Genomic DNA, 27,788 nt, shown 5'->3' on the forward strand with positions numbered 1-27,788 from the left:
ATGTACAGAAAATCTGCATATTTAACAAATTTATCTGATATAAGCTTATTAATATTCGCTTTTTAAGTTCTTAAAACAAATTTTCATTTGAAAGCCCTAAAATTACTTTAAATTACGTTGTTCTTCAGTTTATACATGTATCAAGCTTTAAAAAAAAAAATCAAATTTTGACTGTAATAAAGTTGGTTTGATTTATGATATCTTTAAAATTTTATAAATTAAAATTTAATGAGAGACAAACAGACACCCAGTCTTTGATCGCATCTTTTTTTCACCTTTTGAGGTTAACATTATGTAAGATCTGATAAAAAAATGGTACATAATTAAATAAAAAGCATACATAAGTAAATAAAAATTATCCGTTATTAAGGTATATAATTGTAGTGATTTTACTTGAGGTACCTTTAGCAGTTTGGACGCAATCTACAAGTCTAAAGAGGAGTTTTCTTTTTTCCAATCAGACTTCGAAAGAAGAAAAAAATATACCGTAGCTATGTTTCCAAAACAACTTTTATTCTTGGTATTCTTATACCATTTACATGTCTTATATTGCAACAAACCTGAAATCAACATTGGTGTTTTCGTGATGAAGGGAACAGAAAGTCCATGGAGTATCGGTAGAAGCGAAAAAGCGATAGAATTAGGCCAAAGAAAACTAAAGGAAATGCTGGAGGGGTTGGCGACCGTTCGCTTCCTCAGAAGCATGTCCAAAATCGGTAGTTGTACCAAGTACGACTTTGGCGCACTCGGAGCAGAGCATCGTTTTATTAAAAATACCTCTGTATTTATTGGACCTGGTAATCTTTTGTTCGTAAAATTTTAAATCAAATACACATAAGTAATTACATATTTTTCTTCTTCAAAGCAACGTTAATTTTAGAAAAACCTAAAAGCTATTGTATAACAACTCATTGTTTTAATAATAATAATAGGCCCAATAAAGATAATTCATGCGATAATCCTTTCAGCGAAATTCGTGATTTGTTTCTCAGGTTGCAGCACAGGTGTTGAAGCGATAGGAAGAATGGCAGCTGACTGGAATATTCCTCTTATCACCCCCGTCGGAATCAACTCTTTATTCGACAACAAAACGTTCTTTCCAACGCTAACAAGAATTTCATTTTCATTTGATATGGTTGGCCAGTTTTACCTGCAATTATTTCAATTATACAAATGGAAGGATATTGCAATTATACGAGATGCTTACCTTGAAAAAACACTGTCCATTACTCATTTCCAAAGTACTAGTCTTTTACAGCTTTTTACTGAAAATGGACTTCGAGTTACTCTATGTGAAACTCAAGTTTACGGTTTCACAAACGCTCTGAAAGCTGCAGCTAAAGTTTCAAGAGGCAAGAGCACTTCAGGAAATTATGTTTTAATATCAAGTTGCCTATATTTAATGTTTTTCCTTTTAATGAAACTATTCTTTACATTTTTAGTGATTATATTACTCTGCTTCTTTCAACGCATACGAGGATTGCTGTTGGAAGCTCATGATTTGGGTATGACGAATGGTGAATTTGTTTTTATATACTTTAAAACATTTTCACCTTTTTTGTCTGACTTGTGGTATATGGCAGGGGACCAAAAGACGAACGAGGCAAGTAAAAGTTTCTTAAGAGTAATACATCAAATTTATAGGCAGCAGTATAAAAAATTTTTCCAATGTATTTAAAATTACATAAAGTTAAATGTCTTCTTGAAGCATCGTTCTCGGAAAATAATTACACATATATGAATTTGTAGATTGCAAAGAAAGCATTCAATGTACTACTGGTGGCACTTCCGAAAAACCCAGAGAGCCCCGAGATCAAAGTATTTGAAGCCTCCGTGAAGAATCATTCCATTACCAAATATAATTATGATTTTGATACTGAGAAAACAGATGTGAGTTAAATTTATTAATAGAAATGGTATATTATTTTCTCAAAAGAAAATGTCAAAAAAATTATAATAATAACTAGAAACTCATTACTAGTAATGAGAAGGTCTTCCGTTATACTACTTCCTGTTTGCATAAACATGTCTTTTCCAACGTCGGTATCAGCCTAAAACTGATGTAGAAACAAAATAACTTAAAAAATTACTTTTTTCTTCATTTCCTGTCACGACCGGAAGTAATGACGACAGACGATTTTTACACGATGCAAATGAACTGATGACTGACTATAAGTCCTGAAAGTTTTAGACTTCAGTCTTTTACTCTTACCGAGCAATTGTGAGAACACATTCTAATTTTGGGACAGGAAAACACACGACCGGAAGTGAATTGAATAAAAATTTCTGAATTTTCTCTTGACATTTGTAGTATCTACAGCATATGTATAAAAAAAACATTTCAAATACTTATCTTTAAGTGATATTTATGAGAAGGCTAAACATCGAAATAACGTAGTTTATCTCTTTAAACCGGAAGTTTGCAGTTTTTGTTTCCGGTGGAATCTAACATATTTCAAAACACGAAAGAGATGCAACAAAGTGATGCAAGTTTTAATTTTATAAAGAAAAGTTGAAATTTTCGATTTTTTGATCACTTCCTGTGACGACCGGAAGTGACGGCTGACGCGTCTAACCCTATGTGTTTTGCCTACTCTTCAAGGTCTATTACTCATTTAAGTTTGGTGTCTTAATCTCATGCCGTTTCCGAGATCTCGCTCAGATAACTTTTCATTTTGAGGACAGGAAAAACACGCGACCGGAAGTGAATTTTACTAAGATTTTTGACGTTACTCTAGACATTTGCAGTCTGAATAACATATCTAAAAATCTTTTCAAATACTTTATCTATAAAAGATATTTAAGGGAAAGTAAATTACTCAAATTATGTAGTTTACCTCTTATAACCGGAAGTTGTCGTTTTTGTTTCCGGTGGGACTGACATATTTCGAAACTACACATGAGATGCAATAATGTGATGCAAAAAAAAATTCAAAAAAGAAAAGTTGAAATTTTCGATTTCTTTGATCACTTCCTGTGACGACCGGAAGTGACGGCTGACACGCTTAACCCAAATGGGCTCGCCTACTCCTCATGATCTATTACTCGTATAAGTTTGGTGTCTTAATCTCTTACCGTTTCTGAGATCTCACTCGGAAAAAATATTTTTGAAAAAAACGGAAATCGGACATATCTGACGACCGGAAGTGAATTTTGAAAAAATGAAAAAAACGCCTCGGGGTATTTTCATTCTCTATCAACCCTGAAAATTTCAGGAAAATCCATCCAGTCATCTCTGAGAAATCCTGCCGACAAAAAAAGGGGAAAATAATAATAATAATAATAATAATAATAACTAGAAACTCATTACTAGTAATGAGAAGGTCTTCCGTTATTCCACTTCCTGTTGGGAGTCGCCTATGTAACACAGTGTTTTTAGCGGTTTTTTGGCCGGTACTTCTAGCGGAAATAATTTGCTTGGACATGTCCTTTCTAATTCGGTATTATTCTAAAACTAATGTAGAAAGAAAACAACTTGCAAAAAAATTCACTTTTTTGTATCACTTCCTGTCACGATCGGAAGTAATGGCGACACACGATTTTACACGATGCATTTGAACTGATGATTGGCTATCAGTCCTGAAAGTTTTAGACTTCAGTCTTTTACTGTTTTCAAGCAATTTTGAGAACACATTCTAATTTTGAGTACAGGAAAACACGCGACCGGAAATGAATTGTTTAAAAATCTCTGAAATTCTTTTAGACATTTGTAGTATCTACAACATATATAAAAAAACATTTGAAATACTTTATCTCTAAGTGATATTTATGAGACAGTTAAACATAGAAATAACATAGTTGATCTCATAAAACCGGAAGCTTAGGTTTTTGTTTCCGGTGAAATCTAACATATCAGAAAACAGCAAAAGAGTTGCAATAAAGTGATGCAAGTTTTAATTTTAAAAAGAAAACTTAAAATTTTTGAATTTTTATCACTTCCTGTGACGACCGGAAGTGACGGTTGACGCGTTTAACCATATCTGTTTTGTCTACTCCTCAAGATCTATTATTCTTATAAGTTTGGTGTCTAAATCTCTTACTGTTTCCGAGATTTCGCTGAAATAATTTTTCATTTTGAGGACGAGAAAACACGCGACCGGAAGTGAATTTTACAAAGATATCTAAAATTACTCTAGACATTTGCAGTCTGAATAAAATATCTAAATATCATTTCAAATCAATTATCTATAAAAGATATTTATGGGAAAGTATAATACTCAAATTATGTGGTTTTTCTCTTATAACCGGAAGTTGTCGTTTTTGTTTCCAGTGGGACTGACATATTTCGAAACGACAAATAAGATGCAATTAAGTGATGCAAAAAAAGATTCAAAAACGAAAAGTTGAAATTTTTTATTTCTTTGATCACTTCCTGTGACGACCGGAAGTGACGGCTGACGTTCTTGCCCCAAATGGTTTTGCTTACTCGTCAAGATCTATTACTCATAAAAGTTTGGTGTCTTAAACTCTTACCGTGTCTGAGATCTGGCTCAGACAAATTCTCATTTTACGGACATTCAAACGCGCTACCGGAAGTGAATTTTATTAAGATATTTGACGTTACTCTAGACATTTACAGTCTTGATAACATATCTAAAAATCATTTCAAATACTTTATCTATAAAAAATATTTATGGGAAAGTAAAATACTCAAATTATGCAGTTTTTCGCTTATAGCCGGAAGTTGCCGTTTTTGTTTCCGGTGGGACCAACATATTTTGAAACTACAAATAAGATGCAATTAAGTGATGCAAAAAAAGATTCAAAAAAGAAAAGTTGAAAATTTCGATTTCTTTGATCACTTCCTGTGACGACCGGAAGTGACGGCTGACGCGTTTAACCAAAATGGGCTCGCCTACTCCTCAAGATCTATTACTCATATAAGTTTGGTGTCTTTATCTCTTACCGTTTCTGAGATCTCACTCGGAAAAAATATTTTTGAAAAAAACGGAAATCGGACATATCTGACGACCGGAAGTAAATTTCGAAAAAATGAAAAAAACGCCTCGGGGTATTTTCATTCTCTATCAACCCTGAAAATTTCAGGAAAATCCATCCAGCCATCTCCGAGAAATCCTGCCGACAAAAAAAGGGGAAAAAAATAATAATAATAATAATAACTAGAAACTCATTACTAGTAATGAGAAGGTCTTCCGTTATACTACTTCCTGTTTGCATGAACATGTCTTTTCCAACGTCGGTATAAGCCTCAAACTGATGTAGAAACAAAATAACTTTAAAAAAATACTTTTTTTGCTTCATTTCCTGTCACAACCGGAAGTAATGACGACAGACGATTTTTACACGATGCAAATGAACTGATGACTGACTATAAGTCCTGAAAGTTTTAGACTTCAGTCCTTTACTCTTACCAAGCAATTCTGAGAACACATTCTAATTTTTGGGACAGGAAAACACACGACCGGAAGTAAATTGAATAAAAATCTCTTAATTTTTCTCATGACATTTGTAGTATCTACAGGATATGTAAAAATAAAAAAAACATTTCAAATCTGTAAGTGATATTTATGAGAAAGCTTAACATCGAAATAACGTAGTTTATCTCTTTAAACCGGAAGTTTACAGTTTTTGTTTCCGGTGGAATCTAACATATTTCAAAACACGATAGAGATGCAACAAAGTGATGCAAGTTTTAATTTTATAACGAAAAGTTGAAATTTTCGATTTTTTGATCACTTCCTGTGACGACCGGAAGTGACGGCTGACGCGTCTAACCCTATGTGTTTTGCCAACTCCTCGAGGTCTATTACTCCTATAAGTTTGGTGTCTTAATCTCATGCCGTTTCCGAGATCTCGATGGGATTACTTTTCATTTTGAGGACAGGAAAAACACGCGACCGGAAGTGAATTTTACTAAGATTTTTGACGTTACTCTAGACATTTACAGTCTGAATAACATATCTAAAAATCTTTTTAAATACTTTATCTATAAAAGATATTTAAGGGAAAGTAAAATACTCAAATTATGTAGTTTTCCTCTTCTAACCGGAAGTTGTCGTTTTTGTTTCCGGTGGGACTGATATATTTCGAAACTACACATGAGATGCAATAATGTGATGCAAAAAAAAATTCAAAAAAGAAAAGTTGAAATTTTCGATTTCTTTGATCACTTCCTGTGACGACCGGAAGTGACGGCTGACACGCTTAACCCAAATGGGCTCGCCTACTCCTCATGATCTATTACTCGTATAAGTTTGGTGTCTTAATCTCTTACCGTTTCTGAGATCTCACTCGGAAAAAATATTTTTGAAAAAAACGGAAATCGGACATATCTGACGACCGGAAGTGAATTTTGAAAAAATGAAAAAAACGCCTCGGGGTATTTTCATTCTCTATCAACCCTGAAAATTTCAGGAAAATCCATCCAGTCATCTCTGAGAAATCCTGCCGACAAAAAAAGGGGAAAAAAATAATAATAATAATAATAATAATAATAATAATAAACAGTACAATCACTATAAGGTCTTCCGTCTGGAACGGAAGACCTTAATAAACAGTACAATCACTATAAGGTCTTCCGTCTGGAACGGAAGACCTTAATAATAAACAGTACAATCACTATAAGGTCTTCCGTCTGGAACGGAAGACCTTAATAAACAGTACAATCACTATAAGGTCTTCCGTCTGGAACGGAAGACCTTAATAATCTGTAAGCTAAAATTTTGTTTTGCTTTGTATCTTAGGTACATCACTACATAGTGGGATACCATGACTCTTTCCTAATTTATGGCAAAGTGATAAAAGATATGATTCAAAATGGTGAGAATGTATTCGATGGGCGACTAGTAACGAAAAGGATGAGAAATAAAACATTTAGTGGACTAATGGCGGGGAGGTTTAGGATAAACGAAAACAGCGATGGAGAGAGAGACCTATCAGTTCTTGATTTCGATCCACAGGGAAAACTTTGGGTAAGACATTTTGCACGAATTTTTAGGACATCTTTGCAACGTGGTATGTGAAAAACGTATATTTCGAAAAACAGAATCAGTATACAACAAAAGTCTATCATTCTGTTATATACGGAATCATTCTGAAAATCGGAGAATTTTAAATTTCAAGGGAACAGGGAAAATTAGTTATTCAAATTGCATTTTAGCGTCCTCGACAGGTCCATCCACTAATTTTTAAGTATGGGCCCAAAACAAAAACATTGGCATATTGCACAGTTTACAGGAATATAATCAAGTTTGAATAGAATTTAAAACACGTTTCAAGCGATACAAAAGCAAGTTTCACCTATTCGTCAAGACGACATCTCTTGCAGATATTTGAGGTCATTTATTTACAAATATTCATAAAATCTTTGTTTAACAAATTCGTTGTGAAATTCAAGTATACATTTTATAAACGTCGAAATTGGTGATTTAAGTCTCTTAATAAGTAGTCTTGAAGCTAACCTGAACCATATTTTTGTTTACAATTCACTATCTTATTGCTTTCGGATTATACTATATTCAATTTTAGAACATTTGTAGAAGCAGTATTGTTCAACACTGGATTTTTTAATACAGACAGTTGGGGTCTACTCTGGTGCTGACGCCATATTGCGCATGGAGTCAGATCGAAGTATCAAGTGGCCAATGGACAAAGGACCCCCAGTGAATAGACCACGGTGTGGGTTCACGGGTGATGACCCGATCTGTTTTCCAGAAGGTGAATATATTTTACTTTTGTTTTTAGACCAAATACATGTATAATGCTTATGATAAGTATACTTGGCATACTGTAAAAACTATCACTGAATGTGTATATTTCTGTGCATTTCTGTGCATAATGGGTGCATGAAAAGTAAATATAAAATAATGAATGTCTTTTTATGAATATGTTGAATAAGCACTGGATTAAAAGGTGAATCCATTATAAAGCTGTTAATAAACGATAATATATTTAAGCTTTTATATTTTTAGATGGATCTAATCTATTGATTGTCCTGGCCATCGTCTTTTGTGCCATACTAATAATTTTCCTGACTGCAGGAAAAATGATTTACAGGTAAAAACAAAGAATGTTTATCAATATAAAAGTAGATAATTCACAGGCCAATGGGGGAGGGTGTATCTGATGAATATAAACCTTATATTTTCATTTTAAAGAAAAATTACATTTAAATTCTGATAATTTTTTCCTTTGATTTTTTGTGTGGATCTAACTAGTTATGACTTTTACCTAACAAAGCAGCTATAATAGTATTAAAATTACACAGTGTTTGTCACCTTACTATTCGGCTTTGAAATGAAAAAAAAAATTACATGGCAGTCGTGTTCATAAACTTTGTACTGAAACAGTGTATTTTTTTTTAATAATTGATAATATTATATCAAATGTTTATGAAAATCAACCCTGAAAAGATTTTAAAAGTTTGTTCTCATAATTTTTTATTCTAAAAAGTGATCATATTTGAACCATGCATATTTTTTTTTTTCAGGCGGGACAAGATTATATGTAAAACATTATCAATGTGCAAAATTTTAAAGGATTTTTACAAAGCATTTATTTAGATACAACAACATTGAATCGCATTTCTTTAAAAAAATCATTTTAGACAGCTAAGACTACGTGTGGAATTACAAAGCAATTGGTGGAAAATAGAATGGGAAGAATTAGAGAAGAATTCTGAACGAAATCAATCCGTTTTGCGGAATTCAAAAGTATCTAAGGTTAATCAGAAATTTATTATGATAGTAAGCCACGTCAAATCTCTAGATTGGCATTTGTCGCCATTAAATATTCATTGTATACCTTGATGAGGCATGTATAAAGAAGATATTTTAAGATATGCAAGTACCGTAATCATAGTTTTAAAGATTTGATACACGATTTATGCTTTGTAGGTTTTCTTTGTCCAGTGCTTTTACATTCAACACATATTCTGTTTATTGTACAGCTTCATATTCTTTCTGAAAATAACTACGTCAAAGAATTCGAAAGCTTGGTCAAAATGTATAAGGCAAGTATACAGTTAAATATTTTATTTAAATACAACGAATTTAATTCTGAACAGATTTACACTTGACACCTAAAATGTCAAACTACCAAATCAGCAATTCGGTGGAATCATTTTAGCATTGGTTCTGATAATGAAGGCAATTCTTAACTAACTCATTAGAATTGCTACACTTTAAGTCAAGTACTTATCAGTCTGTTGGTTTTGCAGGGATCTGCAGTTGCTCTCACACCAACTGTAATTAAGAATTTCCAACCAACTCGAGATACACAGATGGAATTCATCCATGTAAGAACTAAAAATGTTTATATGTCTTTATATAAATCCACCGAAACATGTCTCTGAATCCCAAAGTATATTTCTTCGATAATAACTTATAAATCTTTCGGAATGTTGTTCAAGAACTTTTATTAAAATAGTTAGTACGAAGACTAGCCAAAAAGTTCGTCGACACATGCTTCTTTTTCCGTACATTTTAATATAGACCAAATTCAAATCTGCTCAAATAAATTTTAGCTTAGAAATGTTAATTGTATTAACCTGACGAAGTTCTATGGATTGACTCAGAAAGACTCAGCAGATTGGTACATTATAACGGAAGCCTGCAGTAGAGGAACACTAAAGGTAATGAATATAAATGCTGTTCATCGTCTATTTATAGATATATTAACTATTTAGAATGTTAAAAATCAGCTTTTTATGCGTTCATTTGTTTCTCTTACAGTTCATTCTCCAAGATGATGGTTTCAAAATCAATAAAGATTTGCAAGCGTCGTTAATATGTGATATACTAAAGGTACTGGTGCGGATAAAAAATTAACAAGATTTCAAGGTGTCATTAAAACTATTTCCTGGATCTCTTTCTCCCCCGAACCGAGTATTTTTGTACAAAATATGAACCTCACAACGTCAGGGGTCAACACGTTGCCGTAGGACCCCTGACTAACTTCGTTTGGTTTTCTTCGGGCTTGCTTCTCTCATTGAGAAACACCAATCGAATTGAAGCTTTCATAAATAGACAGATAATGAAATCAGGAAGGAATCTGTTGACACCTAAGATACACGTGTTACAAGTTGTTTATCACCGAAAGACTTAATATGATTGATAGAGATATAAGAAAAAACAATCAAGACTTAATTTTCTCGAAAGATGCTGTGCAGTAAGTCCTTAAAATATTGAATGAAGTTAGTCAGGAGTCCAAAGTAAACGTGTTGACTCAAGGATCCTTGACGTTGTGAGGATAGATCTGGACTATAGTCATTTAATCTGTCTAATTATATATCCGATATTGAACACCTAATGGATAGGCACTTATCAAAATAATAATAGCCGTCGAACTTTGATTGATTGATTGTATATTGTTTTACGTCCCATTCGAGAATTTTTCACTCATATAGAGACGTCACCATATACCGGTGAAGGGCTTCAAATTTTGACCTTTACTCGGCACTCAGGGCCATTGAGCAGTGAGGGATCTTTATCGTGCCAACGCCTGCCGTGACACGGGGCCTCGGTTTTTAAGGTCTCATCCGAAGGACCCGCAACTTTCACTTCAAAGTGCCGAGCGCATGGCGAAGGAACAGTTGCTACCTATTTTTAATCGACTTAGGTCTGTCGCGGCCGAGATTCGAACTCACGACCTCCCGATCACGGAGCGAGCGCTCTACCGACTGAGCTACCGTGAACGGTCCGTCGAACTTTGAAACCAAGAAACTAAATCATGAAACCAAGAATCTAAATCATCCGGCCTTATGTGCAATAATCTAAATGCACTTTTAATATCCGATTTGGTAAAAACGCTCCGCTCCCAAAATGTTGAACATGCAGATTGCCTGGTTGAATTTGTGTAATAAGCAAAGCAAAGCGCATCGTCAATAGAGTCATTAACAGAATTCTAGGTAGGGTATTCGTAAACACTACAATTGCGAAACGCACAAATTTGTTATAGGCTTCAATTTTTATCTGCCGGTCGGCAGGGGATGCTCACTCCTCCATAGCACCCACCTGATCCCACCTCTGATGACTTAGAGGTCCGTGTTTGCTCTACTCCTATTTTGTAATGTTTAAAGGACTTTTGAGCTCGAATACTGTTCGTTATCTCCACATATTTCATATAAAAAGGTCTGGACATCCGTTCTTAGTAATTCCTTTCCCACTATTTCTCAGACTACATCTGCATGATTATAAAAGGAAAGCAAACTGTGTGCCTTTTGGATTCGTGGAGCATGATTATCTAAACGTAAACCGAATTGAAAACCATTCAAAAGCTATACCATTTTTTGTAAATTTAAATAATTTACAAGAAACTTTCTTTACGCTCATGTGTTAATTTAAGAGTTTGCCAATCATTTTTTTCTTATTTTTTGTGGACTGCGGGATGCTGTTAGACGTCCTTGAAGCACTATAATTATCATTTTTTGAACAACCCTATTTTGGATGTTTACCTTTGCAATCAGAAAGAATGTTCGCGTATCTGCAGGTGGCTGTGTTGCAACGACCCCTATTTTAACTAAAACAAATGCCCTATTTTAAATTAAAACAGACAGCAATGTGGGTGCAATAGATTCTGACTCGAGTGGCACAACAATCAAGCGCATTTAATTTGATCAATATCAATCTGCAATTGCTTGACTTACTCTTAGATTGCTCGTCATAATTCCACAAAGCTATACCCGGAATTTCTTGCGTCAGGTATAATAAACATCTTTTGCATGTTTTCTGAATGTCTTTGAATAAAAACATGCACAAATATTAGAAACGCACCCGTCCATGTATCATTTCCTGTTATTTATCGTTTAGCACTTCAGGCTTGGTCTCGAGCTCACCCTTATCATTTAAAACAAAACTACTTACAGCTCTACACTGCCTTTCGTTAGAATTACCATGCCGATTTTCTGCTTTAACGAAAATGGCACATGGTCACATATCGTCTTCAGCGCATGCCTCCCTGTTTGGCATGATCCTGAAGTTATCTGCTCATATCACAGCAGCTTGCCCCTGTGCAGGTAACGTATTAGTAAAATCTAATTGACAGCCCTTGTTAAGGTGAAATATCCTTCTGCTCTAAATTTCACTATTTTTTTTTAAATTCCCAACATTGATTTTCATCGGCAACAATTAGCATTAGATTCAAATGGAAAATAGTAAGAAGCGTTGCTTACTTTTTTAGAAATGCATATCATGTCTAATTATAATATGATGAAAACGCAAGACAGTGAATAGAAAGATCAATAATTCATCATTTCAAAATAAAATTAAAAACATGAGGTATATATGAATAGAATATTTAGTGTCAAATATATTAATATTTGAAAACATAATGAGGCGTTGAATTTTAGATTAGAATATCATATTGTTTTCTGTGCTTGTAAAAAATGCATCCATCTACAAGAGTTATTAAAAAACCCCACCTTTTTAATGGAACAAAATTATTAATTACGGAAATTCTGCATCTGACACAAGATAAATTACTGTAGCATTTTAAGAAAATGTTTATTGAGAGGTAGCAAACTCTCAATTTTAAAAGTTTAAAATAACTGAGTGCAAACGTTTTAGGTCAACTATTATAAGTAACTATGAAAAATATTAGCAAAAGAAAACAGATATCAATATTTGTAACATAATTCAGACTTGGTTGAATTGACTGTAAATTGGTCCTCATTGTTAAACTCTGGTAAGACAATTCATTGGATAGCTCGGAATAATTTCCTTGAAAAGGTATCTCTCTTATCAGAGAGACATTCCATCTTAAGCATCTCGAATTTATCATTACTTGGTGCTGTACGTCTTTCAATTAATAAATTCGAAATTTCATGTGAGATCGTGATATTAATTGAAGCTTGGCGGACTGAAGCTCACATTCTCCTTACCCTCTATCTATTGGCCGCTCTTCTTCTTTGAACTGTTGCTATTGTCATTCCCCAGTTAGAACTAGGACTTGTCTGTTTTTTAGCTCTTACGGGTGGCATTTTTATGTTTTCAAGTGAAGCAGTACTAAGTTGCTTAAGATGCTAAATAGCTATTTCAAGTGTTAAACACCTGTTAAACACCAAGAGTGATCGCATGAGCCACGTCCTTCTTTTACACTTGTAATTATCGGAGGAAAAAAGTTAAAAGTTCTCCCCTACCATTTGGAAAGCAAATAAATGTGTTTAATTTGCAAATTCATTCAACGATATAATTCGACATAGCTTATGAATAAGGTCACGCAATACCTTTATGGATAAACTATGAACATAAGACCACGCAATACATTTATGGATAAACTAAAAATATTTTCAGGGATGTTGCTATCTCCACAATAGTCCTATCGGTGTCCATGGAAATTTAAACAGTCATCAATGTTTGATTGATAGACGATTTGTTCTTAAACTAGATGGTTTCGGACTTCCAACGATTCGAAGTAAAACTCTTGGAACAGACAAAAGAGGTATTCTGAATGCTTAATTGTTGAAGAATTAACTTGGTAAGTTTTAATGGGAATTTGTTCTAACTTTTCAAATATTATATCATGTAAAAGTATAAGGCATCCTGGCTGTTTTAATGTTCAATTTCGCTACACTATTTTTATCAGAAGTATATGGAATAAACAAACAAACCCTCCAAAACGGTCCAAAGTTACCAATATTTTGATCTATTTGATATATGAATTCATTTAAAACTGTAGAACTACTTTACTTTGCACCGGAGCTATTAAGAAATATGCGAAGAAACACCCCGGTGCAGCAGTCCGCTGACGTATACAGTTTTGGAATGATTGTGCTCGAAATAATAACCAGAAAAGAACCCTTTGAAGATGAGATGAAATTTTGTTCCATAGAAGGTACATATACGAGTGTATCAACATTTGCTTTCTTATTAAGTACTGTTGTAATTTAATGAGACAATGTCATAGCAGGTTTTAAAACCCTGCCCTCACATGAAGTTTTATTTTCTTTTTTAAAATATTTTATAAAATAAATTTTATATGTGATAATATGTTAAATACAATCTTTAGTGTTTTCTGAATATTGAATGTGATTTATGCATTCCTAGACATCATCGATAGGATCAAATTTCCATCCAAAACACCATTCAGACCAGGCCTCGAGGATAAACTGGAAGGGGATAATTCACTCATATCTATGATGTATTCATGCTTGGAGGAAAATGTAGAAAATAGACCAACATTTCCGAGTATAGCAAAGGATTCAAAGCAGATGAAATGGCAAGTACATTGTATCTTAGATATGATTGTGGCATATATAGATAAACTTAAAAAAGATATATGTATCCAAAAGCATTATGGAAAATGTCTGAAATTAAAATTTACTTTTAAGAAAATAAAAAAGAAAGGTGATTAAGGAAAGACATTTCTCGGAAACTCTTTAAATTATTACTCGATGGAATGTCTCAACAAGATTCTTGAAATTTATTCATTTTTTTATTACTTTCATCTCATTCATCATTATACAGTAACAGCCTTATAAAATGTAGACATTTGCACCCCGTGAAGGTACAAAAAATTATAGAGAAATTGAATTTCCTTCCATATCAATGTTTATTAGCGTGAACTGAAATTGGAAGTTATCTGTAAAATCAATGCAGTGAAATGACGTCCTTTGTACACTAAGCATTATATAATTATTGAAGTTGATAGAACTAAGTAGAAAAACCTGCTATTTCCCGAAAGCCAAAATACCGATGGCTTTTTATCCTAAAAATACTTTTTGATCAAATTTTAACAAGAAAATGTAAAACTGGTGCTTTTATTCACTTTTATTCTGAAAATATATTGGAGATATGATAATTTTCCTTATATATGAAATGATTAACTATAATGACGTACTTTGAAAAATAGCAAGGGCTATTCACATTAATTTGTGAATTCAGTTACTTTTTATTTTAGTATTTTTAATAACTTCACCACTGATTCATAGAACCTGAGGAACGGACTACCTTAAAATGGATTTGACAAATTCAATAAATATAATTCACTTCAAAATACTATCTTTCTTAATTATTTACCTTTTAATTCTACAAGGGGTACATTAGGGGAGAACTTTCTTGACAACCTTCTTTCCCGAATGGAGGAGTACGCTAATAATTTAGAAAATGTTGCCGAGGAAAAAATGCATGCCTTTTTGGATGAAAAAAGACGTTCAGAGGAGCTTCTTTATCAGGTGTTACCCAGGTAACGGGTTTTTGATAGTTTCTCTTTAAAACATTGTTTTGCTCTGTGTTAAATCGAATATTTTAAACGTAATGTATTTTTTTTACTCAAGGAGCATCGCACGTGACTTAATTCATGGAAACAAAATAGAGGCTGAAGCATACCAATGTGTCACGATTTACTTCAGTGATATTGTGGGCTTCACCTCAATATCCACAGTAAGCACACCCATGCAGGTAAGGTTTATATGGTTATTGACATTTTCCTGAATTTCTTGTGTACGAGGGGTTATCAAAAAGTTCGTGGACTGATCAGATAAAATTAATACCATGTAGTCTACGCTTACAAAATTTATAAGGAACATAAAACAATAAAAGTTAAAGAAATGTTGAAAATTGATACGTTGATAATTTGCCAAATTATCATTAAATAAAAAAGACATTATATGATCACCCGGCGCTGTCGCCGTTTAGTTTCATGACGTCGGACAACGTCATTGTTTCTCAATGTCCGTTCTCTCTACCTCATACACTTATCTTGATGAAATTACCTGGAGTTAAGTAAGGATTTAAGCACGTCTTGTTTATATGTCTTTACAATGTAATGAACAGCTGCTTTAAATTCATATAATATTGTAAATGGATCTATACATAGGGAAAGATCCTCACTTGATTTTGCCATAATATTTAGCTTGCTACCACATATGATCAACGTCACTTTTCGATGTGACTGACCTTTGACATCCTGACTAAAAATCGACGTTAACTGTGCATCTTTCATCTCTCTGAATCTTTTTGGGCATTTAAAAACAAGTACTATGGATGCATTTTATTTTTCTGTAGCCCGTTTAAACATTCCTTAGGTCTATACCAGTTTTCCAGGAGAGAAACTTTATAGAATGTTGGAAAAAGAAATCCCTCCCCCTTTTTGACGTCATTTTCAAGCCCATAATTGTTTGGACACTCCATATAAAATTTACGATTAAATTTCATAGAACTTACAGAATCGGGTAAAAAGTACAAATTTTACGGAACAATTGTGTCGTTCCACATGCCTGAATTAAGGGGATTTTTTGATGACAAATGCTCATATCAAAAGAATTTTTCTCAGTAACACTCAGGTAGAAAAAAAACACGTCATATTTGAGGTTGCGACATACCATTGCTTACAAAAACGTTCACAATTTATTAAAAAATAAAACTTATGATTTATGGTTTATTCTATAGATAGAAAAGATGATGCTAACTAAATGTGTAAAAATTCATTGATGTATCTAAAACTGTTTTGATTTTATGGCGCTAGTCCACGAACCTTTTGATAACCCTTCGTAAACGCATTGTCATTTGGATGGAACTCTTACTTAAGAATCTTATTTTAGTGATAAATTTATTAAACAATGATTAACTAATTGTATTAAATAAATATGGAATAGTAATTTTTCCAGTCAAATTTTTTTTTCTAGAAAAATATTTTAACATTAAATGGGTTTAATCTTCATAAAGGTGGTAGACTTGCTCAACGATTTGTATACGTGCTTTGACACAGTCATAGAGAACTTTGATGTTTATAAGGTAGGTCTGCAAATTCATTTCACGTGTTACTTATTGGATAATTTTTCATTCATGATTATTGATGTAATAAACTGTTTTGGAGGTGGAAACTATTGGAGATGCTTACATGGTTGTTTCCGGTCTTCCTCTGCGCAATGGGAATGAGCACGTGACCGAGATAGCTAAAATGTCGGTGTCTATCTTGGACAATGTGAAGAACTTCCGAATACGGCATTTACCAGAAATAAATCTTCAGGCACGAATAGGCATTCATTCAGGTGAACTTCTGTCTGATTTACAAGCTGTAAATAAATGCAATCAACGGAAATATCATTTAAAGGTTGAATATTCATTTGTTAACTCGTATGATGGCTCACAATTTTCCAACAGAAATATAAATTAAAATTAAAATGGACACAATTTAATTATACCTTATAACCTGGCAACATTTGAAAGAATTAGTCTTTTGACAAAATTTCATAAAGGAATAATAGTCATTTATTCCAGTTAGTATTAAATTTACCTTAAATACGGATTCTTTGATATCTTGCTCAGGGCCTGTATGTGCTGGAGTAGTAGGAAAACAGATGCCCCGTTATTGTTTGTTTGGAGATACTGTCAATACAGCATCAAGAATGGAATCTAATGGGGAAGGTAAGACATATGAAATCTTTTAGAATTGAATTATTTGCAGACAAATGATTTGATTCGTAACAGGAAAAAAAAATATATGAATCAATATTAAAAATATTAAATTTTGTACATTAGAAATATTTTAAAGGCTGTACTTTTACTTCAGATTTACTCAATTTTTCCCCCAGCAAATAAAAAATGTTCTATTCAGGGCACATTTAGTGGTCAGTATGTTGAAAATCCACATTAAATAGCGTATGTAATTCGTTCTATCATTTTTCAAATCAACGGGAATGCCTCGTGAAATTTTACGATGGAAATAGAGGACTTTGAAATTTAAATGAATTCTTTGTACATTGAAGCCATGAAAATCCACGTTAGTTTGGCAACACGAAATCTCTTGGTTTCCCATGATCAGTTTTTGTTAATTGAACGAGGACCCATTGCAATAAAGGTGAGAAGAAATACAAAGCACAATTGTTTCTAACTTGCTCAAATAATTTTCAAACAATCCTTATGTTCACTGAGTTTTGCGGATCAAATAGATTTTATATGTATAATCATCTTTATTTCTGTTTTCTAGTAAATTTAAACTAAAGGTTTTTAAAATATAGAACAATTTTTATTTATTCTATTGATTTGTAATCATAACTCATTTGCCGCAAGGAACGGAAAAATCTGCTGTTTTTACAGGGAAAAGGAAAGATGACAACCTATTGGCTAATGGCAAAGAATGATGAGCTATGAGTTGAAGATAATACAATTTTGACCCAACTATTAAAATTTTGGTTTTGCAAATTAAATTGTAGAATATCTCATAACGTTGTTTTATTTAACTCAACTTATTTCATTTACTTTAATGTGTATGCTATATGGATACTTTTTCTTCTCCCTTTTATATTCAAGAACTTTTATTTATTAATCTTACTCATGTTACACAAACGATGCTGCAATCTCTCGCAGTTTTCACAGGAGCATGTTATGTATGAATTTTTAAAAATTCTTACACAAATTCTAAAAATATCCTTAGATCTTATCTCATGTTTAAACTTTCTCTGTAAAAAGTTTTGAGATCGGAACGATTTATAACTAATTTTAGTGAAATGGATAACCAACCAACGTATACGGATTTGGACATAGGATTCAAATAATAATATAAAGGAACCTAGTATAAAGTTTAATTATTAAATAAACATAAAAATATAAACATAAGAGTTAAAGAATATAAGAAAGAGCTTTTCGGCTAAAAAAGATATAATTGAGATCATTTAGGGTAACCGACGCTGAAAAACTCTCTCAGTATAAAGACATATATATGATTTATTTCACAATGTAACAACAAAATCTACATTCGTCTGCATTCAGAAATACTTTCTCATTTTCATATGTGGAGTGAAAAACCTAGATTGTGGGGTGAAGTGACCTAGATAAATGAATGGTAGGGTCTAGGATAGAAATTGCATGGGCGAAGGACCGGTCTCCACGTCCCACAGTGGGATTCGAACCCGCTACGTAAGGATCAATTCCTTACTCCGCGACTCTAGAGCGAACGCTCTATTCACTGCGCCACGCGGGCGACTATCAGCATAGTAGATTAAATTAAAATATCTTTTACGGTTTTTTAACTGAGCTTAAGGTATGTCACTCGTGAAATTTGTTATATCAAGGATTTTTTGAGAAGTATATTTTGGATAAGTACTCATATAGTATGACTCAAAATCGCAGAGAAAATGGGGGGTCAGTGTGCATCTAACTGAGCTACGGTACAATTAAGTTGACCTTTTTGCACTTAAATTGTAACCCTTTGGTTAATCACTTTAAGCGTTATCATATTTTATAAGATGTAACCATGGCAATGAACATGATCTTAATTTACGTAAAATAGTTTGAATAATATTTATCATTGAACAAATCATGCAAATTAATGCGCGTAAATTATCGCGTGACCTTTTTGCACTAAAAAAGTCTCATATTTGGGGTATTAAAAATCTAAATAGGCAATAGAATATTTTCTTGTATCAAACTTTTTACGACTTAAGTGCTGATCGGTCAAAAGTATCGAGTAGTTTAAAATAATGAAAGAAAAAGTTGGGGTCAATGATGTAAATTTTGAAATATTGGTCAAAATATACAATTTTCAGGCCAAAAAACTGTGTAAATTTTATCTCGACTTCCTTAATATATCTTCGTTTCTTGGCAATGTTTGTTGAGCGAAGGTGTAAATTTTGTTATAAAAATATAAATTGAGACCTATATTTAATATTCAAAGCATATCATAACGGTAAATACATGTATACTCTGAGTAAAAGTATGTACATGTAAGGCTAAAGTTCCAAGATATTAAATTCAATAAATGTGTAGATTTGCAGAATTTTCTGCTAAATATCCTTCCGCCACAAGAAATAGTCCCTTATAAATCTTGCTTCTTCGTGAATTTTTGAGCCGTTTTTTAATTGAATGTTGAACATTTTACATTGTTTAATTTAAATATGTTATAAAGATTGAATTGTAATAAATAGTTTTTAAGTAAAAGGTTCTGACTGAAATTTTCTAAAAGGCTGACGAGTGACATACCTTAATACAATTTTAAGATAGGTGAAGTCAAAGGAAAGGCTTAGGTAAAAAAAATGTTGATGCAGTTGAACAGCTCTGGTCCATATGTATAGGCATATAAGATTTGATAAAAATATCCTAAGTTTCTCTGAAAATGAGATAATGACTAATTGAAGAAGGTGAGGTAAAAATCAAAAGGAAAGGTAACAATGTTAATGCAGTTCAAAAGCTCTAATCAATATGAATCAGCAGATGAAGTTTGATTTATTTTGCATAACATATAATATTTTAGGACAGGAACCAATAATATAAGTTGTAAGAACTTTTTTCAATCCTTTTATTCAGTAACACATCTTCAAAACAAAACAAGCCGATATGTAAACAAAATTTTGCTTTTTCTGAAAGCAAAACTGACTTTGCGGTTCAATGACCTAGACAAATTATTAAAAATGATTTTTGTTATATACGGTAACATATCTAATTGGTCATAGTTTCAAGAAGCCTATTTTAGTGAATCTTTTTTTTTTTAAAAAAAGAAAGAAATGTTTATTGATTCATGAATTGTACAAAAATTAATATTTTTTTAAATATTCTTTTAATACTTTAACAATTGCATCTAATGATTTAATAGTTTTGTGGGATAAAATATGACTCATAAGGGGGAAATGCTGGATCAATGTTGCGGAGATAACAGTTGCTGCTACTCAACCATCATAGACGTCGGAAGCAAATTGAAAGTGGGGTGGCTAATTGAAAGTGGGGGTGGGGGGCTAAACCAACGGAAAAAGGTAAGCCCCAATTCCCAATGCCTATATTATACCTATCTTTGAAAAAAAAGTGTGTGTGGGAGGGGGGGCTAAGCCCCCCCAGCCCCCCCCCCCGGTTCCGACGCCTATGACCATAACAGAAAACAGCAACTGTTTTTCACAACAGAGAAGGATATACCCCCAACAGAGAGATGAAAAACATTATTTATGTCTCTGACCTCAACAAGGGAGACCGTCACGGTAGCTCAGTCGGTAGAGCGCTCACTCAGTGATCGGAAGGTCATGTGTTCGAATCACGGCCGCGATTAATAAAAATAGGTAGCAACTGTTCCTTCGCCAAGCGCTCGGCACTTTGAAGTGTAAGTTGCGGGTTATTCGGATGAAACCTTAAAAACCGAGGCCCTGTGTCACGGTAGGCGTTGACACGATGAAGAACCTTCACTGCTCAATGGCCCACCGAGTAAAGGTCTAAATTTTAAGCCCTTCACCGGTGTATGGTGACCTCTCTATATGAGTGAAAAATTCTCGAACGGGACATGTAAATCAACAAACAATCAATCAATAAACAAGGGACCAAGGAGCAGAAGATTCGGTGAAAAGACCCAAGTTCGATACGGGGATAAATCGACGAAAGAATCTCGATATGTTGGAAGAAGATGAAGTCTCTCTCCTGACAACATGGTACTGGACCATGGGAGACTTAACATGAGTCTTCAGATAACTATCTGTACATCCTACTGTGAAACATTTACTGCACTGGTTAAAGGACATTCTCGTTTTTTTCAAAACTTTGCATTTCTTTGATGACAATTATGATGCAGGATTTTTTTCCTACGTTTTGAAATTGAAAATATTTATAAGGCAGTGTGAATGTTTAATCATCATTAACATTCTAAATTAATCTACTGACTTTTATTCAAGTAAAACATTACTTCGTAAATTAATAGATGAAACCTGACCTGAACAGCTTTCTAGTCGGACAGCAGTAACTTGGAATAAACACAGTTCTCATAATAAATATTCTCTGTCACAAGTCATACAACTCAAACAAGTTCATACATTTACATTCAAATGTAATGACTGATTTGGCATAAAATTTCAACTTATTACTGAAAAATGATAGTCAAAAACGTGTTTCATTTCAGAGTCTAAGTTCTACTTCAATATTCCCAGTACAGAATTGAATTTTAAGAGCATTTTTGCTTTTATTGCAATCTTCCATTAAAAAAAAAGACAAACTCTGTTGACTTTGAATACTTTTCGTTGCTTTAGATATATAATTTATGTACATAAAAAATTATAAACTTTTACTATCTCAAAAACTATAAGTACATAAAACAAAACAGAATTCATACAATCAAACATTTACTCCATAAGTGAGCATTTGCATTAATTTATCAGAGGGAATCAAAACAACTGTACGTGAAATTGGAATTATTTTTCCTTGAACAATTTATGTCATACAATCTTAACCATCTTATGATTAATCTACAAAATCCATATCATAAAATATCAAGAGTTGTGCAAAAAAGATTCAAAGAATTGACAGATCTTAAGATATTTGAAGAAAGGAAAGAAGTCTTAAGTAAAAGACAGCTATATCAAACGCAGTTTTCTTAATAGAAAACAAGCAACTTAGAAAAAAAACATCTGAAGCACTTGTTGACAATATACCAGTATTAGGTTTGTAAAAAGCACTACCTTGTAAGGACTCTGAACAGAGTAGAATATTTAAAAATATACATGTAATTACATACATTTTAATGCCTGTCAATACTTTTAAATAAGACTGAAATATAGTTTTATAAATTTTTCTTGTATCTTCAACTAAATCATAAAATCGCAGTATAAATTATGATAACACCTTTAAAAGAAAACTTATGTATTAAACTTCAATAAAACTCTTTAATTCTTGAATTCTTGTAAATTTTCAGATTCTCTTTTTAAGTTACAAGCAGCTTGACTTTATATTTGTAAAAACTAGCATTATCTCAGACTGTTCTTCCTACATGTATATAATTTTTTGTCCTTTTTACAGATCTCAGTTTTATTTTATCCCACTTGTTATATATTTGAGCATTTTGATATAAGAAAAATTGCCTATAATTCTGATGTACCAGAACTGCTTTTACTACATCTCTAAAATAGTTCATTGATTTTGACATCTTTTAAGTCTTTACAAATTCATTATTATTTTTTAAATACACATTACAAGTAGCACTGGGCTTAATTTGATGAAAAAAAAAAGACTTCTGAATCAGTATCTTCATTCATAATGATGAAAAGAAGATGTAGTATAAAGGGAGGAACTCTGTCTACTCATAACAAAAATCTGATAAAATCATATTTTTAAAAAAATTATCCTCCATGGCAGTGTACACATTGTTTTTACTTTATAATCTAATTTCAAATCTGCAATTGTTCATTGCTAATCTAGTATTGTTCTCTACCATACTATACTGAACAAAACTACTACATAAAATTTACTTTTAGCAAACAACAAAGTTTCTTTCATGATATACTGTAGACCTGTAAATTTTTCATCACACACTCAAAAAACAAAATTGTTATTTTAAAGCATTATTTTAAAAAAGAACAAGGTATAGTTATGGCCAAAAACATAACCATAAATTTGCTGCACTCTTTTGAGTTCATTTTGATGAATATCATTAATAAATTGTATTCATATAGATTGACAACAGTAAGTAAATAACATTAAAAATCTTTATAAAGAATAAAATAAAACAGCTTGTTGATTACTCTTGATCAGTGTGCACATGCACAACCCCAAAAACTCTGATAAAAAGGCAAATAAAAATTCCTGAAACCGATGCATTTGGTTAAAGGTGCATAGAATATGCACATATTTGAAAATATATCACTTAGCACTTGCTCCAATACACACAGACAAAACAGTCTCATGTTATATTGCACATGCTGCCCTTTTCACTTTAATTAAAACTGAAGTAAACTGCCATTCTTGTCACAGTCAGGACATTCACACACTGAACATACATGTAATATCAAAATCTTCAAGACAATGCATAGATATTTACAATTTAGTATTTACAATGAAAATATGAAAAAATCCTTAAAAATTGTTTTAATTCTCCGAACAAAATAAATCTTATTGTGTGTATAATCTTGTTAGGATTTGCAAAAATTAAAGATTTCACCAAGTGAATCCATTTCACAGTCTTAATGCTTCTGCAAAGCAATACAGACAAATGATTGGTAAACAAATCTGTCAACAAAAAATAAACCTAATGACAAATACACAAGACAAGTAAAAGAAGTTGCTGCCCATTCACAGTTTTATAATTTACAAATATTCTAAGCAAAGTACATGTTGATTGTTCCCTGAATTGGCTGCCTACACATTGGACATAACTGCTCTATCAGACTGTCCAAACATCCCTGACATGAGATTAAGTGATTACAGGGGGTGAAGGACACCTGGACTTCCTCTACACCACAGATCTTACACTTGGAGCGGTCAGACTGGGCGGACAGTCGACGGTTCTCCTCCTCCAGTTCACACAGCCTCCTCTGCCACTCCCCCTCAGGGATCTGCTGACTTCTCTCCTCTTACATTCTTACCCTCTGTCTCTCCTGATCAAAAAGTCTGTCCTTCTGTTGTAAGACTTGATCCCTCTGTTGTAGGACTTGCTGATGTTGTTGTTGGTTCTGTAGGATGATCCTCTCCTTCTGCTGCAGTCTCTCTCTGAGTGACTGGTTCTTCTGTCGGGATTCCCTCACTTCCTGTGTGGTCTCCTCCACCACCCTCAGTGTCTCCTCCATCTCTCTCTTTGTCTCCAAGATCTCTTGATCTTTCTCTGCCACTTCCTTCTCCAGTTGCACTACAATTATTGGATATATCTAATGATTTTCATTCATTTTTAATTACTATTTTTAACAAAATCTTTAAAAATCTAATAATGTCAATTTCCACTTCATGTTTGAAAATCCCATGTTTGTACATATATTTGCCTTACACTTGTTGAAATGTTTTAAAATGAAGAATCGCACAGAAACTGTGATTAATTAAATTAAAAACTTAAACACATCATCACACTTTTATCATGTTTATATCAGAATGTGTTAAATTCATCTTAAGTAAAATATGACAAATTGTAATATATGTATTTCTTAAATAAAATGAGTAGACTGTTATTTACCTATACCTTTCATGTCATGGTGGATTTCAACAAACTCCTCAGGAGAAGGGAGGAAACCTGGTCAAAGAGAAAATATACGAGGGGTGATCAAAAAGTTTGCGAACTATTTCTATATTTACAAAACCACAATTCAGATCAGAATGAAATTTGGCACACATATAGTCATACACATATTCTATAAATAACAGATGTTAAATAATGTTTTGCTCCGTGTTTGTGACGTCACAATGTGAAAATGACGTCAATATGTAGGTCACTTGTGACAAAAAATGGTTGACTCAGTCGTACTCGAGCAATGAACGGCTGTAAAGTTTAACGTGTATCTTGGAAATTCCTTTGCAATAGAATATGATAATTTGTACAAGGTTAATGAAGACAAAAGACTTACCAGAAGTTCAATCATCAATTGGATCGATTGTTTAAGTGAAGACAGGGAGATGATTAAAAATGATATTTGTTCTGTTGCCCAGCGAAAGCAAGCCGGAGAAAAGATGTGTCCTTAGTTGAGCAATTTGTTATGAAACATCGTCAAGTTACAACTAGAATAATGGTTGAATATCTTAACAATAAAATAATTATTATATCCCTAAAATTTCGTTTACTTTAGACTTTAAACATATGAGATATGATAAAAAGAAGCTAGGCGCCCATACTTTATCCACATTGGATAAACGACGCTCCTTAGACAGATGACTCGGGTTGTGTTGGTCACCATACTAGTTGTGGGAAGGGATATCCTTATCCACACATCCTATTGCCGAGATCTGGCCATTTCTGACAGATAGACTGTTCTTGTTATAAAAAATAGCTTGCATGGTAAGAAATACAAGACTAGGAAAAATCTTTTATTTCTCTTAAGGAAGTAATTCAATTAGTTCGCGAACTTTTTGATCATCCCTCGTACACTGTACCATACTGATTGTTAGCTATACATTTATTTAGCAAATAATGAAGCAGAGTATTAATAGCGATTCTCTGTAACCACTTAAACTTCTTGCCACGCATGGCCACCGATTTTTATGAAACTTTGCCCATTATCAACTTGACACTAGAAACGTATGTCCATTAAAATTTCGTTGCTATGGGTCTTGGTTGCCATGGTAACAACCAGAAAAATTGAAAAAATTGAGATTTTCAGCTACTTTGAATCTTTATTAAGCCTAAATAAAAACTAGCAAAAACAAACAAACCATTCTCACAAAAACATGAGACCTTGTTGCCACTTATGCTATAAAGAAACTATTTAGAATTTATCTCTAAGTAAGTGGTAACCATGGGTACATTTGGAATACATTTTAGATGCTGAAAAATGCTAAATATTCACTAATGATAGATGTTACATGATCAAACTCAATCAACAACCAAAGAAAAACAATAAAAATATTTGACCTTAAGTAATTAGGTATTGGCAATATTATTCTAAAAATAACTTTTACGGTTGCCATGGTAACACAGTGTAACCATGCAAAATATGTTACTAAGATTGGGTTAATGCTACTATCTTGAGGAAAAACAACAAAATTCATGACTGGCACACATACATCCTTAGGACCTTGCAACACCAACAACATAAGAAATATTGGGATTAATTGTTACTTTGCAGTGTAACCATAGAAACAACGTACCAGTTATGATATTTTTTTTTTGCTGCTTTGGGAATTTACTTAGCTTTTAATCGAGAAACATATTATTTGACTCACCTTGAATAGTACTTATCTGGTAGAACTAAAGTTGAATATAATATATTGATAAAGTTTGTTGAAAAATACAACACTGTTTCTATGGTTACCAAGAAGGGAAAATGTTCGATTTTGTTAATTTTATATCAATATTAAATCCTATGTGGCAGCTTTTTGCATCCAGTAAGAGATTGGTTGGTAGTCAAAATTGAAAGTCAGGTTAGTTGTTCATATATATCAATCATAAAAGTTTTGGGAATCTACATACAAGGGTACGTATCCAAGGAAACAAAATATTTTTCAGATTTTTGAGCATATTTTTCGGCTAATTTCCATAGCAATGCCCTATTCAAAGAATTGAATTTGAATATTTTGAAATACAAAAATTAGGGTCACACTAGCGCCTTTAAAAATTGATCATCAGTTATATAGAAATATGCTTTTTAAAAAGATAGGATAACATTGAAACACTAAGAAAGTAAATTTAAAATAAATTTGTGGTATTAAAACCATGGCCACCATTGCCAACCTAGAAGAAATATCATATTTCGTCCTTGGTATATCTAAAAAGGATCTCTTGTCTATAATTTGCTTGCATTTCAACCTATAATTGTTTTTATTCTTAAGGGGGATGTCCGGCCACCTTCGGTGCAATGAAAACAAAAAGTAAACATTTCTTCAAATGACTAAATTACACTATAACTTGATCAAATTTTATGTCCTTAGGATGAAGAAACAATAAATATGCATAACTTAATGCCTGTTTTGCGTAAATAATTTACATTTTTGCAGAAAAATGCTTTTGATATGCATTTTAGAACTGCGCAGCTACACACTTTAATAGAGCCTTAAAAAATCCAAAATGCAAAGTGTGCCTTAATGTTCTCCCTACAATCATTTGTTGAGAAAATGTCTAAATTTTGCACTGTTAAGGTATGTCACTCGTCAGCCTTTTAGAAAATTTCAGTCAGAACCTCTTACTTAAAAACTATTTATAACAATTCAATCTTTATAACATATTTAAATTAAACAATGTAAAATGTTTAGCATTCAATTAAAAAACTGCTCAAAAATTCACAAAGAAGCAAGATTTATAAGGGACTATTTCTTGTGGCGGAAGGATATTTAGCAGAAAATTCTGCAAATCTACACATTTATTAAATTTAATATCTTGGAACTTTAGCCTCACATACTTTTACTCAGAGAATATTTTCCTTTATGATATGCCTGGAATATTAAATATAGGTCTCAATTTATATTTTTATAACAAAATTTACACCTTCGCTCAACAAACATTGCCAAGAAATG

At 32.7% G+C, this 27,788-nt stretch overlaps 1 protein-coding gene and 1 pseudogene across 1 annotated transcript; one reads left to right on the forward strand and one right to left on the reverse strand.

Moving 5' to 3' along the window:
• Nucleotides 1-493: 493 nt before the first annotated feature.
• LOC133174048 (atrial natriuretic peptide receptor 1-like) lies at nt 494-18,050 on the forward strand. The gene is made up of 22 exons (XM_061309088.1): nt 494-797; nt 993-1,352; nt 1,443-1,603; nt 1,750-1,890; nt 6,705-6,932; nt 7,536-7,677; nt 7,932-8,016; nt 8,567-8,681; nt 8,909-8,971; nt 9,179-9,256; nt 9,485-9,592; nt 9,693-9,764; nt 13,251-13,398; nt 13,636-13,791; nt 14,004-14,175; nt 14,992-15,141; nt 15,233-15,356; nt 16,623-16,691; nt 16,774-16,948; nt 17,226-17,324; nt 17,666-17,757; nt 17,997-18,050. Exons 1-22 carry the CDS (start codon nt 494-496, stop codon nt 18,048-18,050), a joined length of 3,096 nt encoding a protein of 1,031 aa, XP_061165072.1.
• A 5,876-nt stretch (nt 18,051-23,926) lies between these two features.
• LOC133174049 (trichohyalin-like) lies at nt 23,927-25,806 on the reverse strand (annotated as a pseudogene).
• Between the last annotated feature and the right edge of the window lie 1,982 nt (nt 25,807-27,788).

Source organism: Saccostrea echinata, unplaced genomic scaffold (genome assembly GCF_033153115.1).
Source record: "Saccostrea echinata isolate AGI-Se365-2 ecotype Australia unplaced genomic scaffold, CSIRO_AGI_Sech_v1 ptg000057l, whole genome shotgun sequence".
NCBI lineage: Eukaryota > Metazoa > Mollusca > Bivalvia > Ostreida > Ostreidae > Saccostrea > Saccostrea echinata.

What these genes read in the sequence shown, in the direction of transcription:
- LOC133174048 (XM_061309088.1), top strand. Translation starts at nt 494, where the DNA reads ATGTTTCCAAAACAACTTTTATTCTTGGTATTCTTATACCATTTACAT. An exon ending in TGCAGCTAAAGTTTCAAGAG is followed by an intron (nt 1,353 to 1,442) that starts GCAAGAGCACTT and finishes TTACATTTTTAG; the next exon opens with TGATTATATTACTCTGCTTC. An exon ending in TCTTGGAACAGACAAAAGAG is followed by an intron (nt 13,399 to 13,635) that starts GTATTCTGAATG and finishes TTAAAACTGTAG; the next exon opens with AACTACTTTACTTTGCACCG.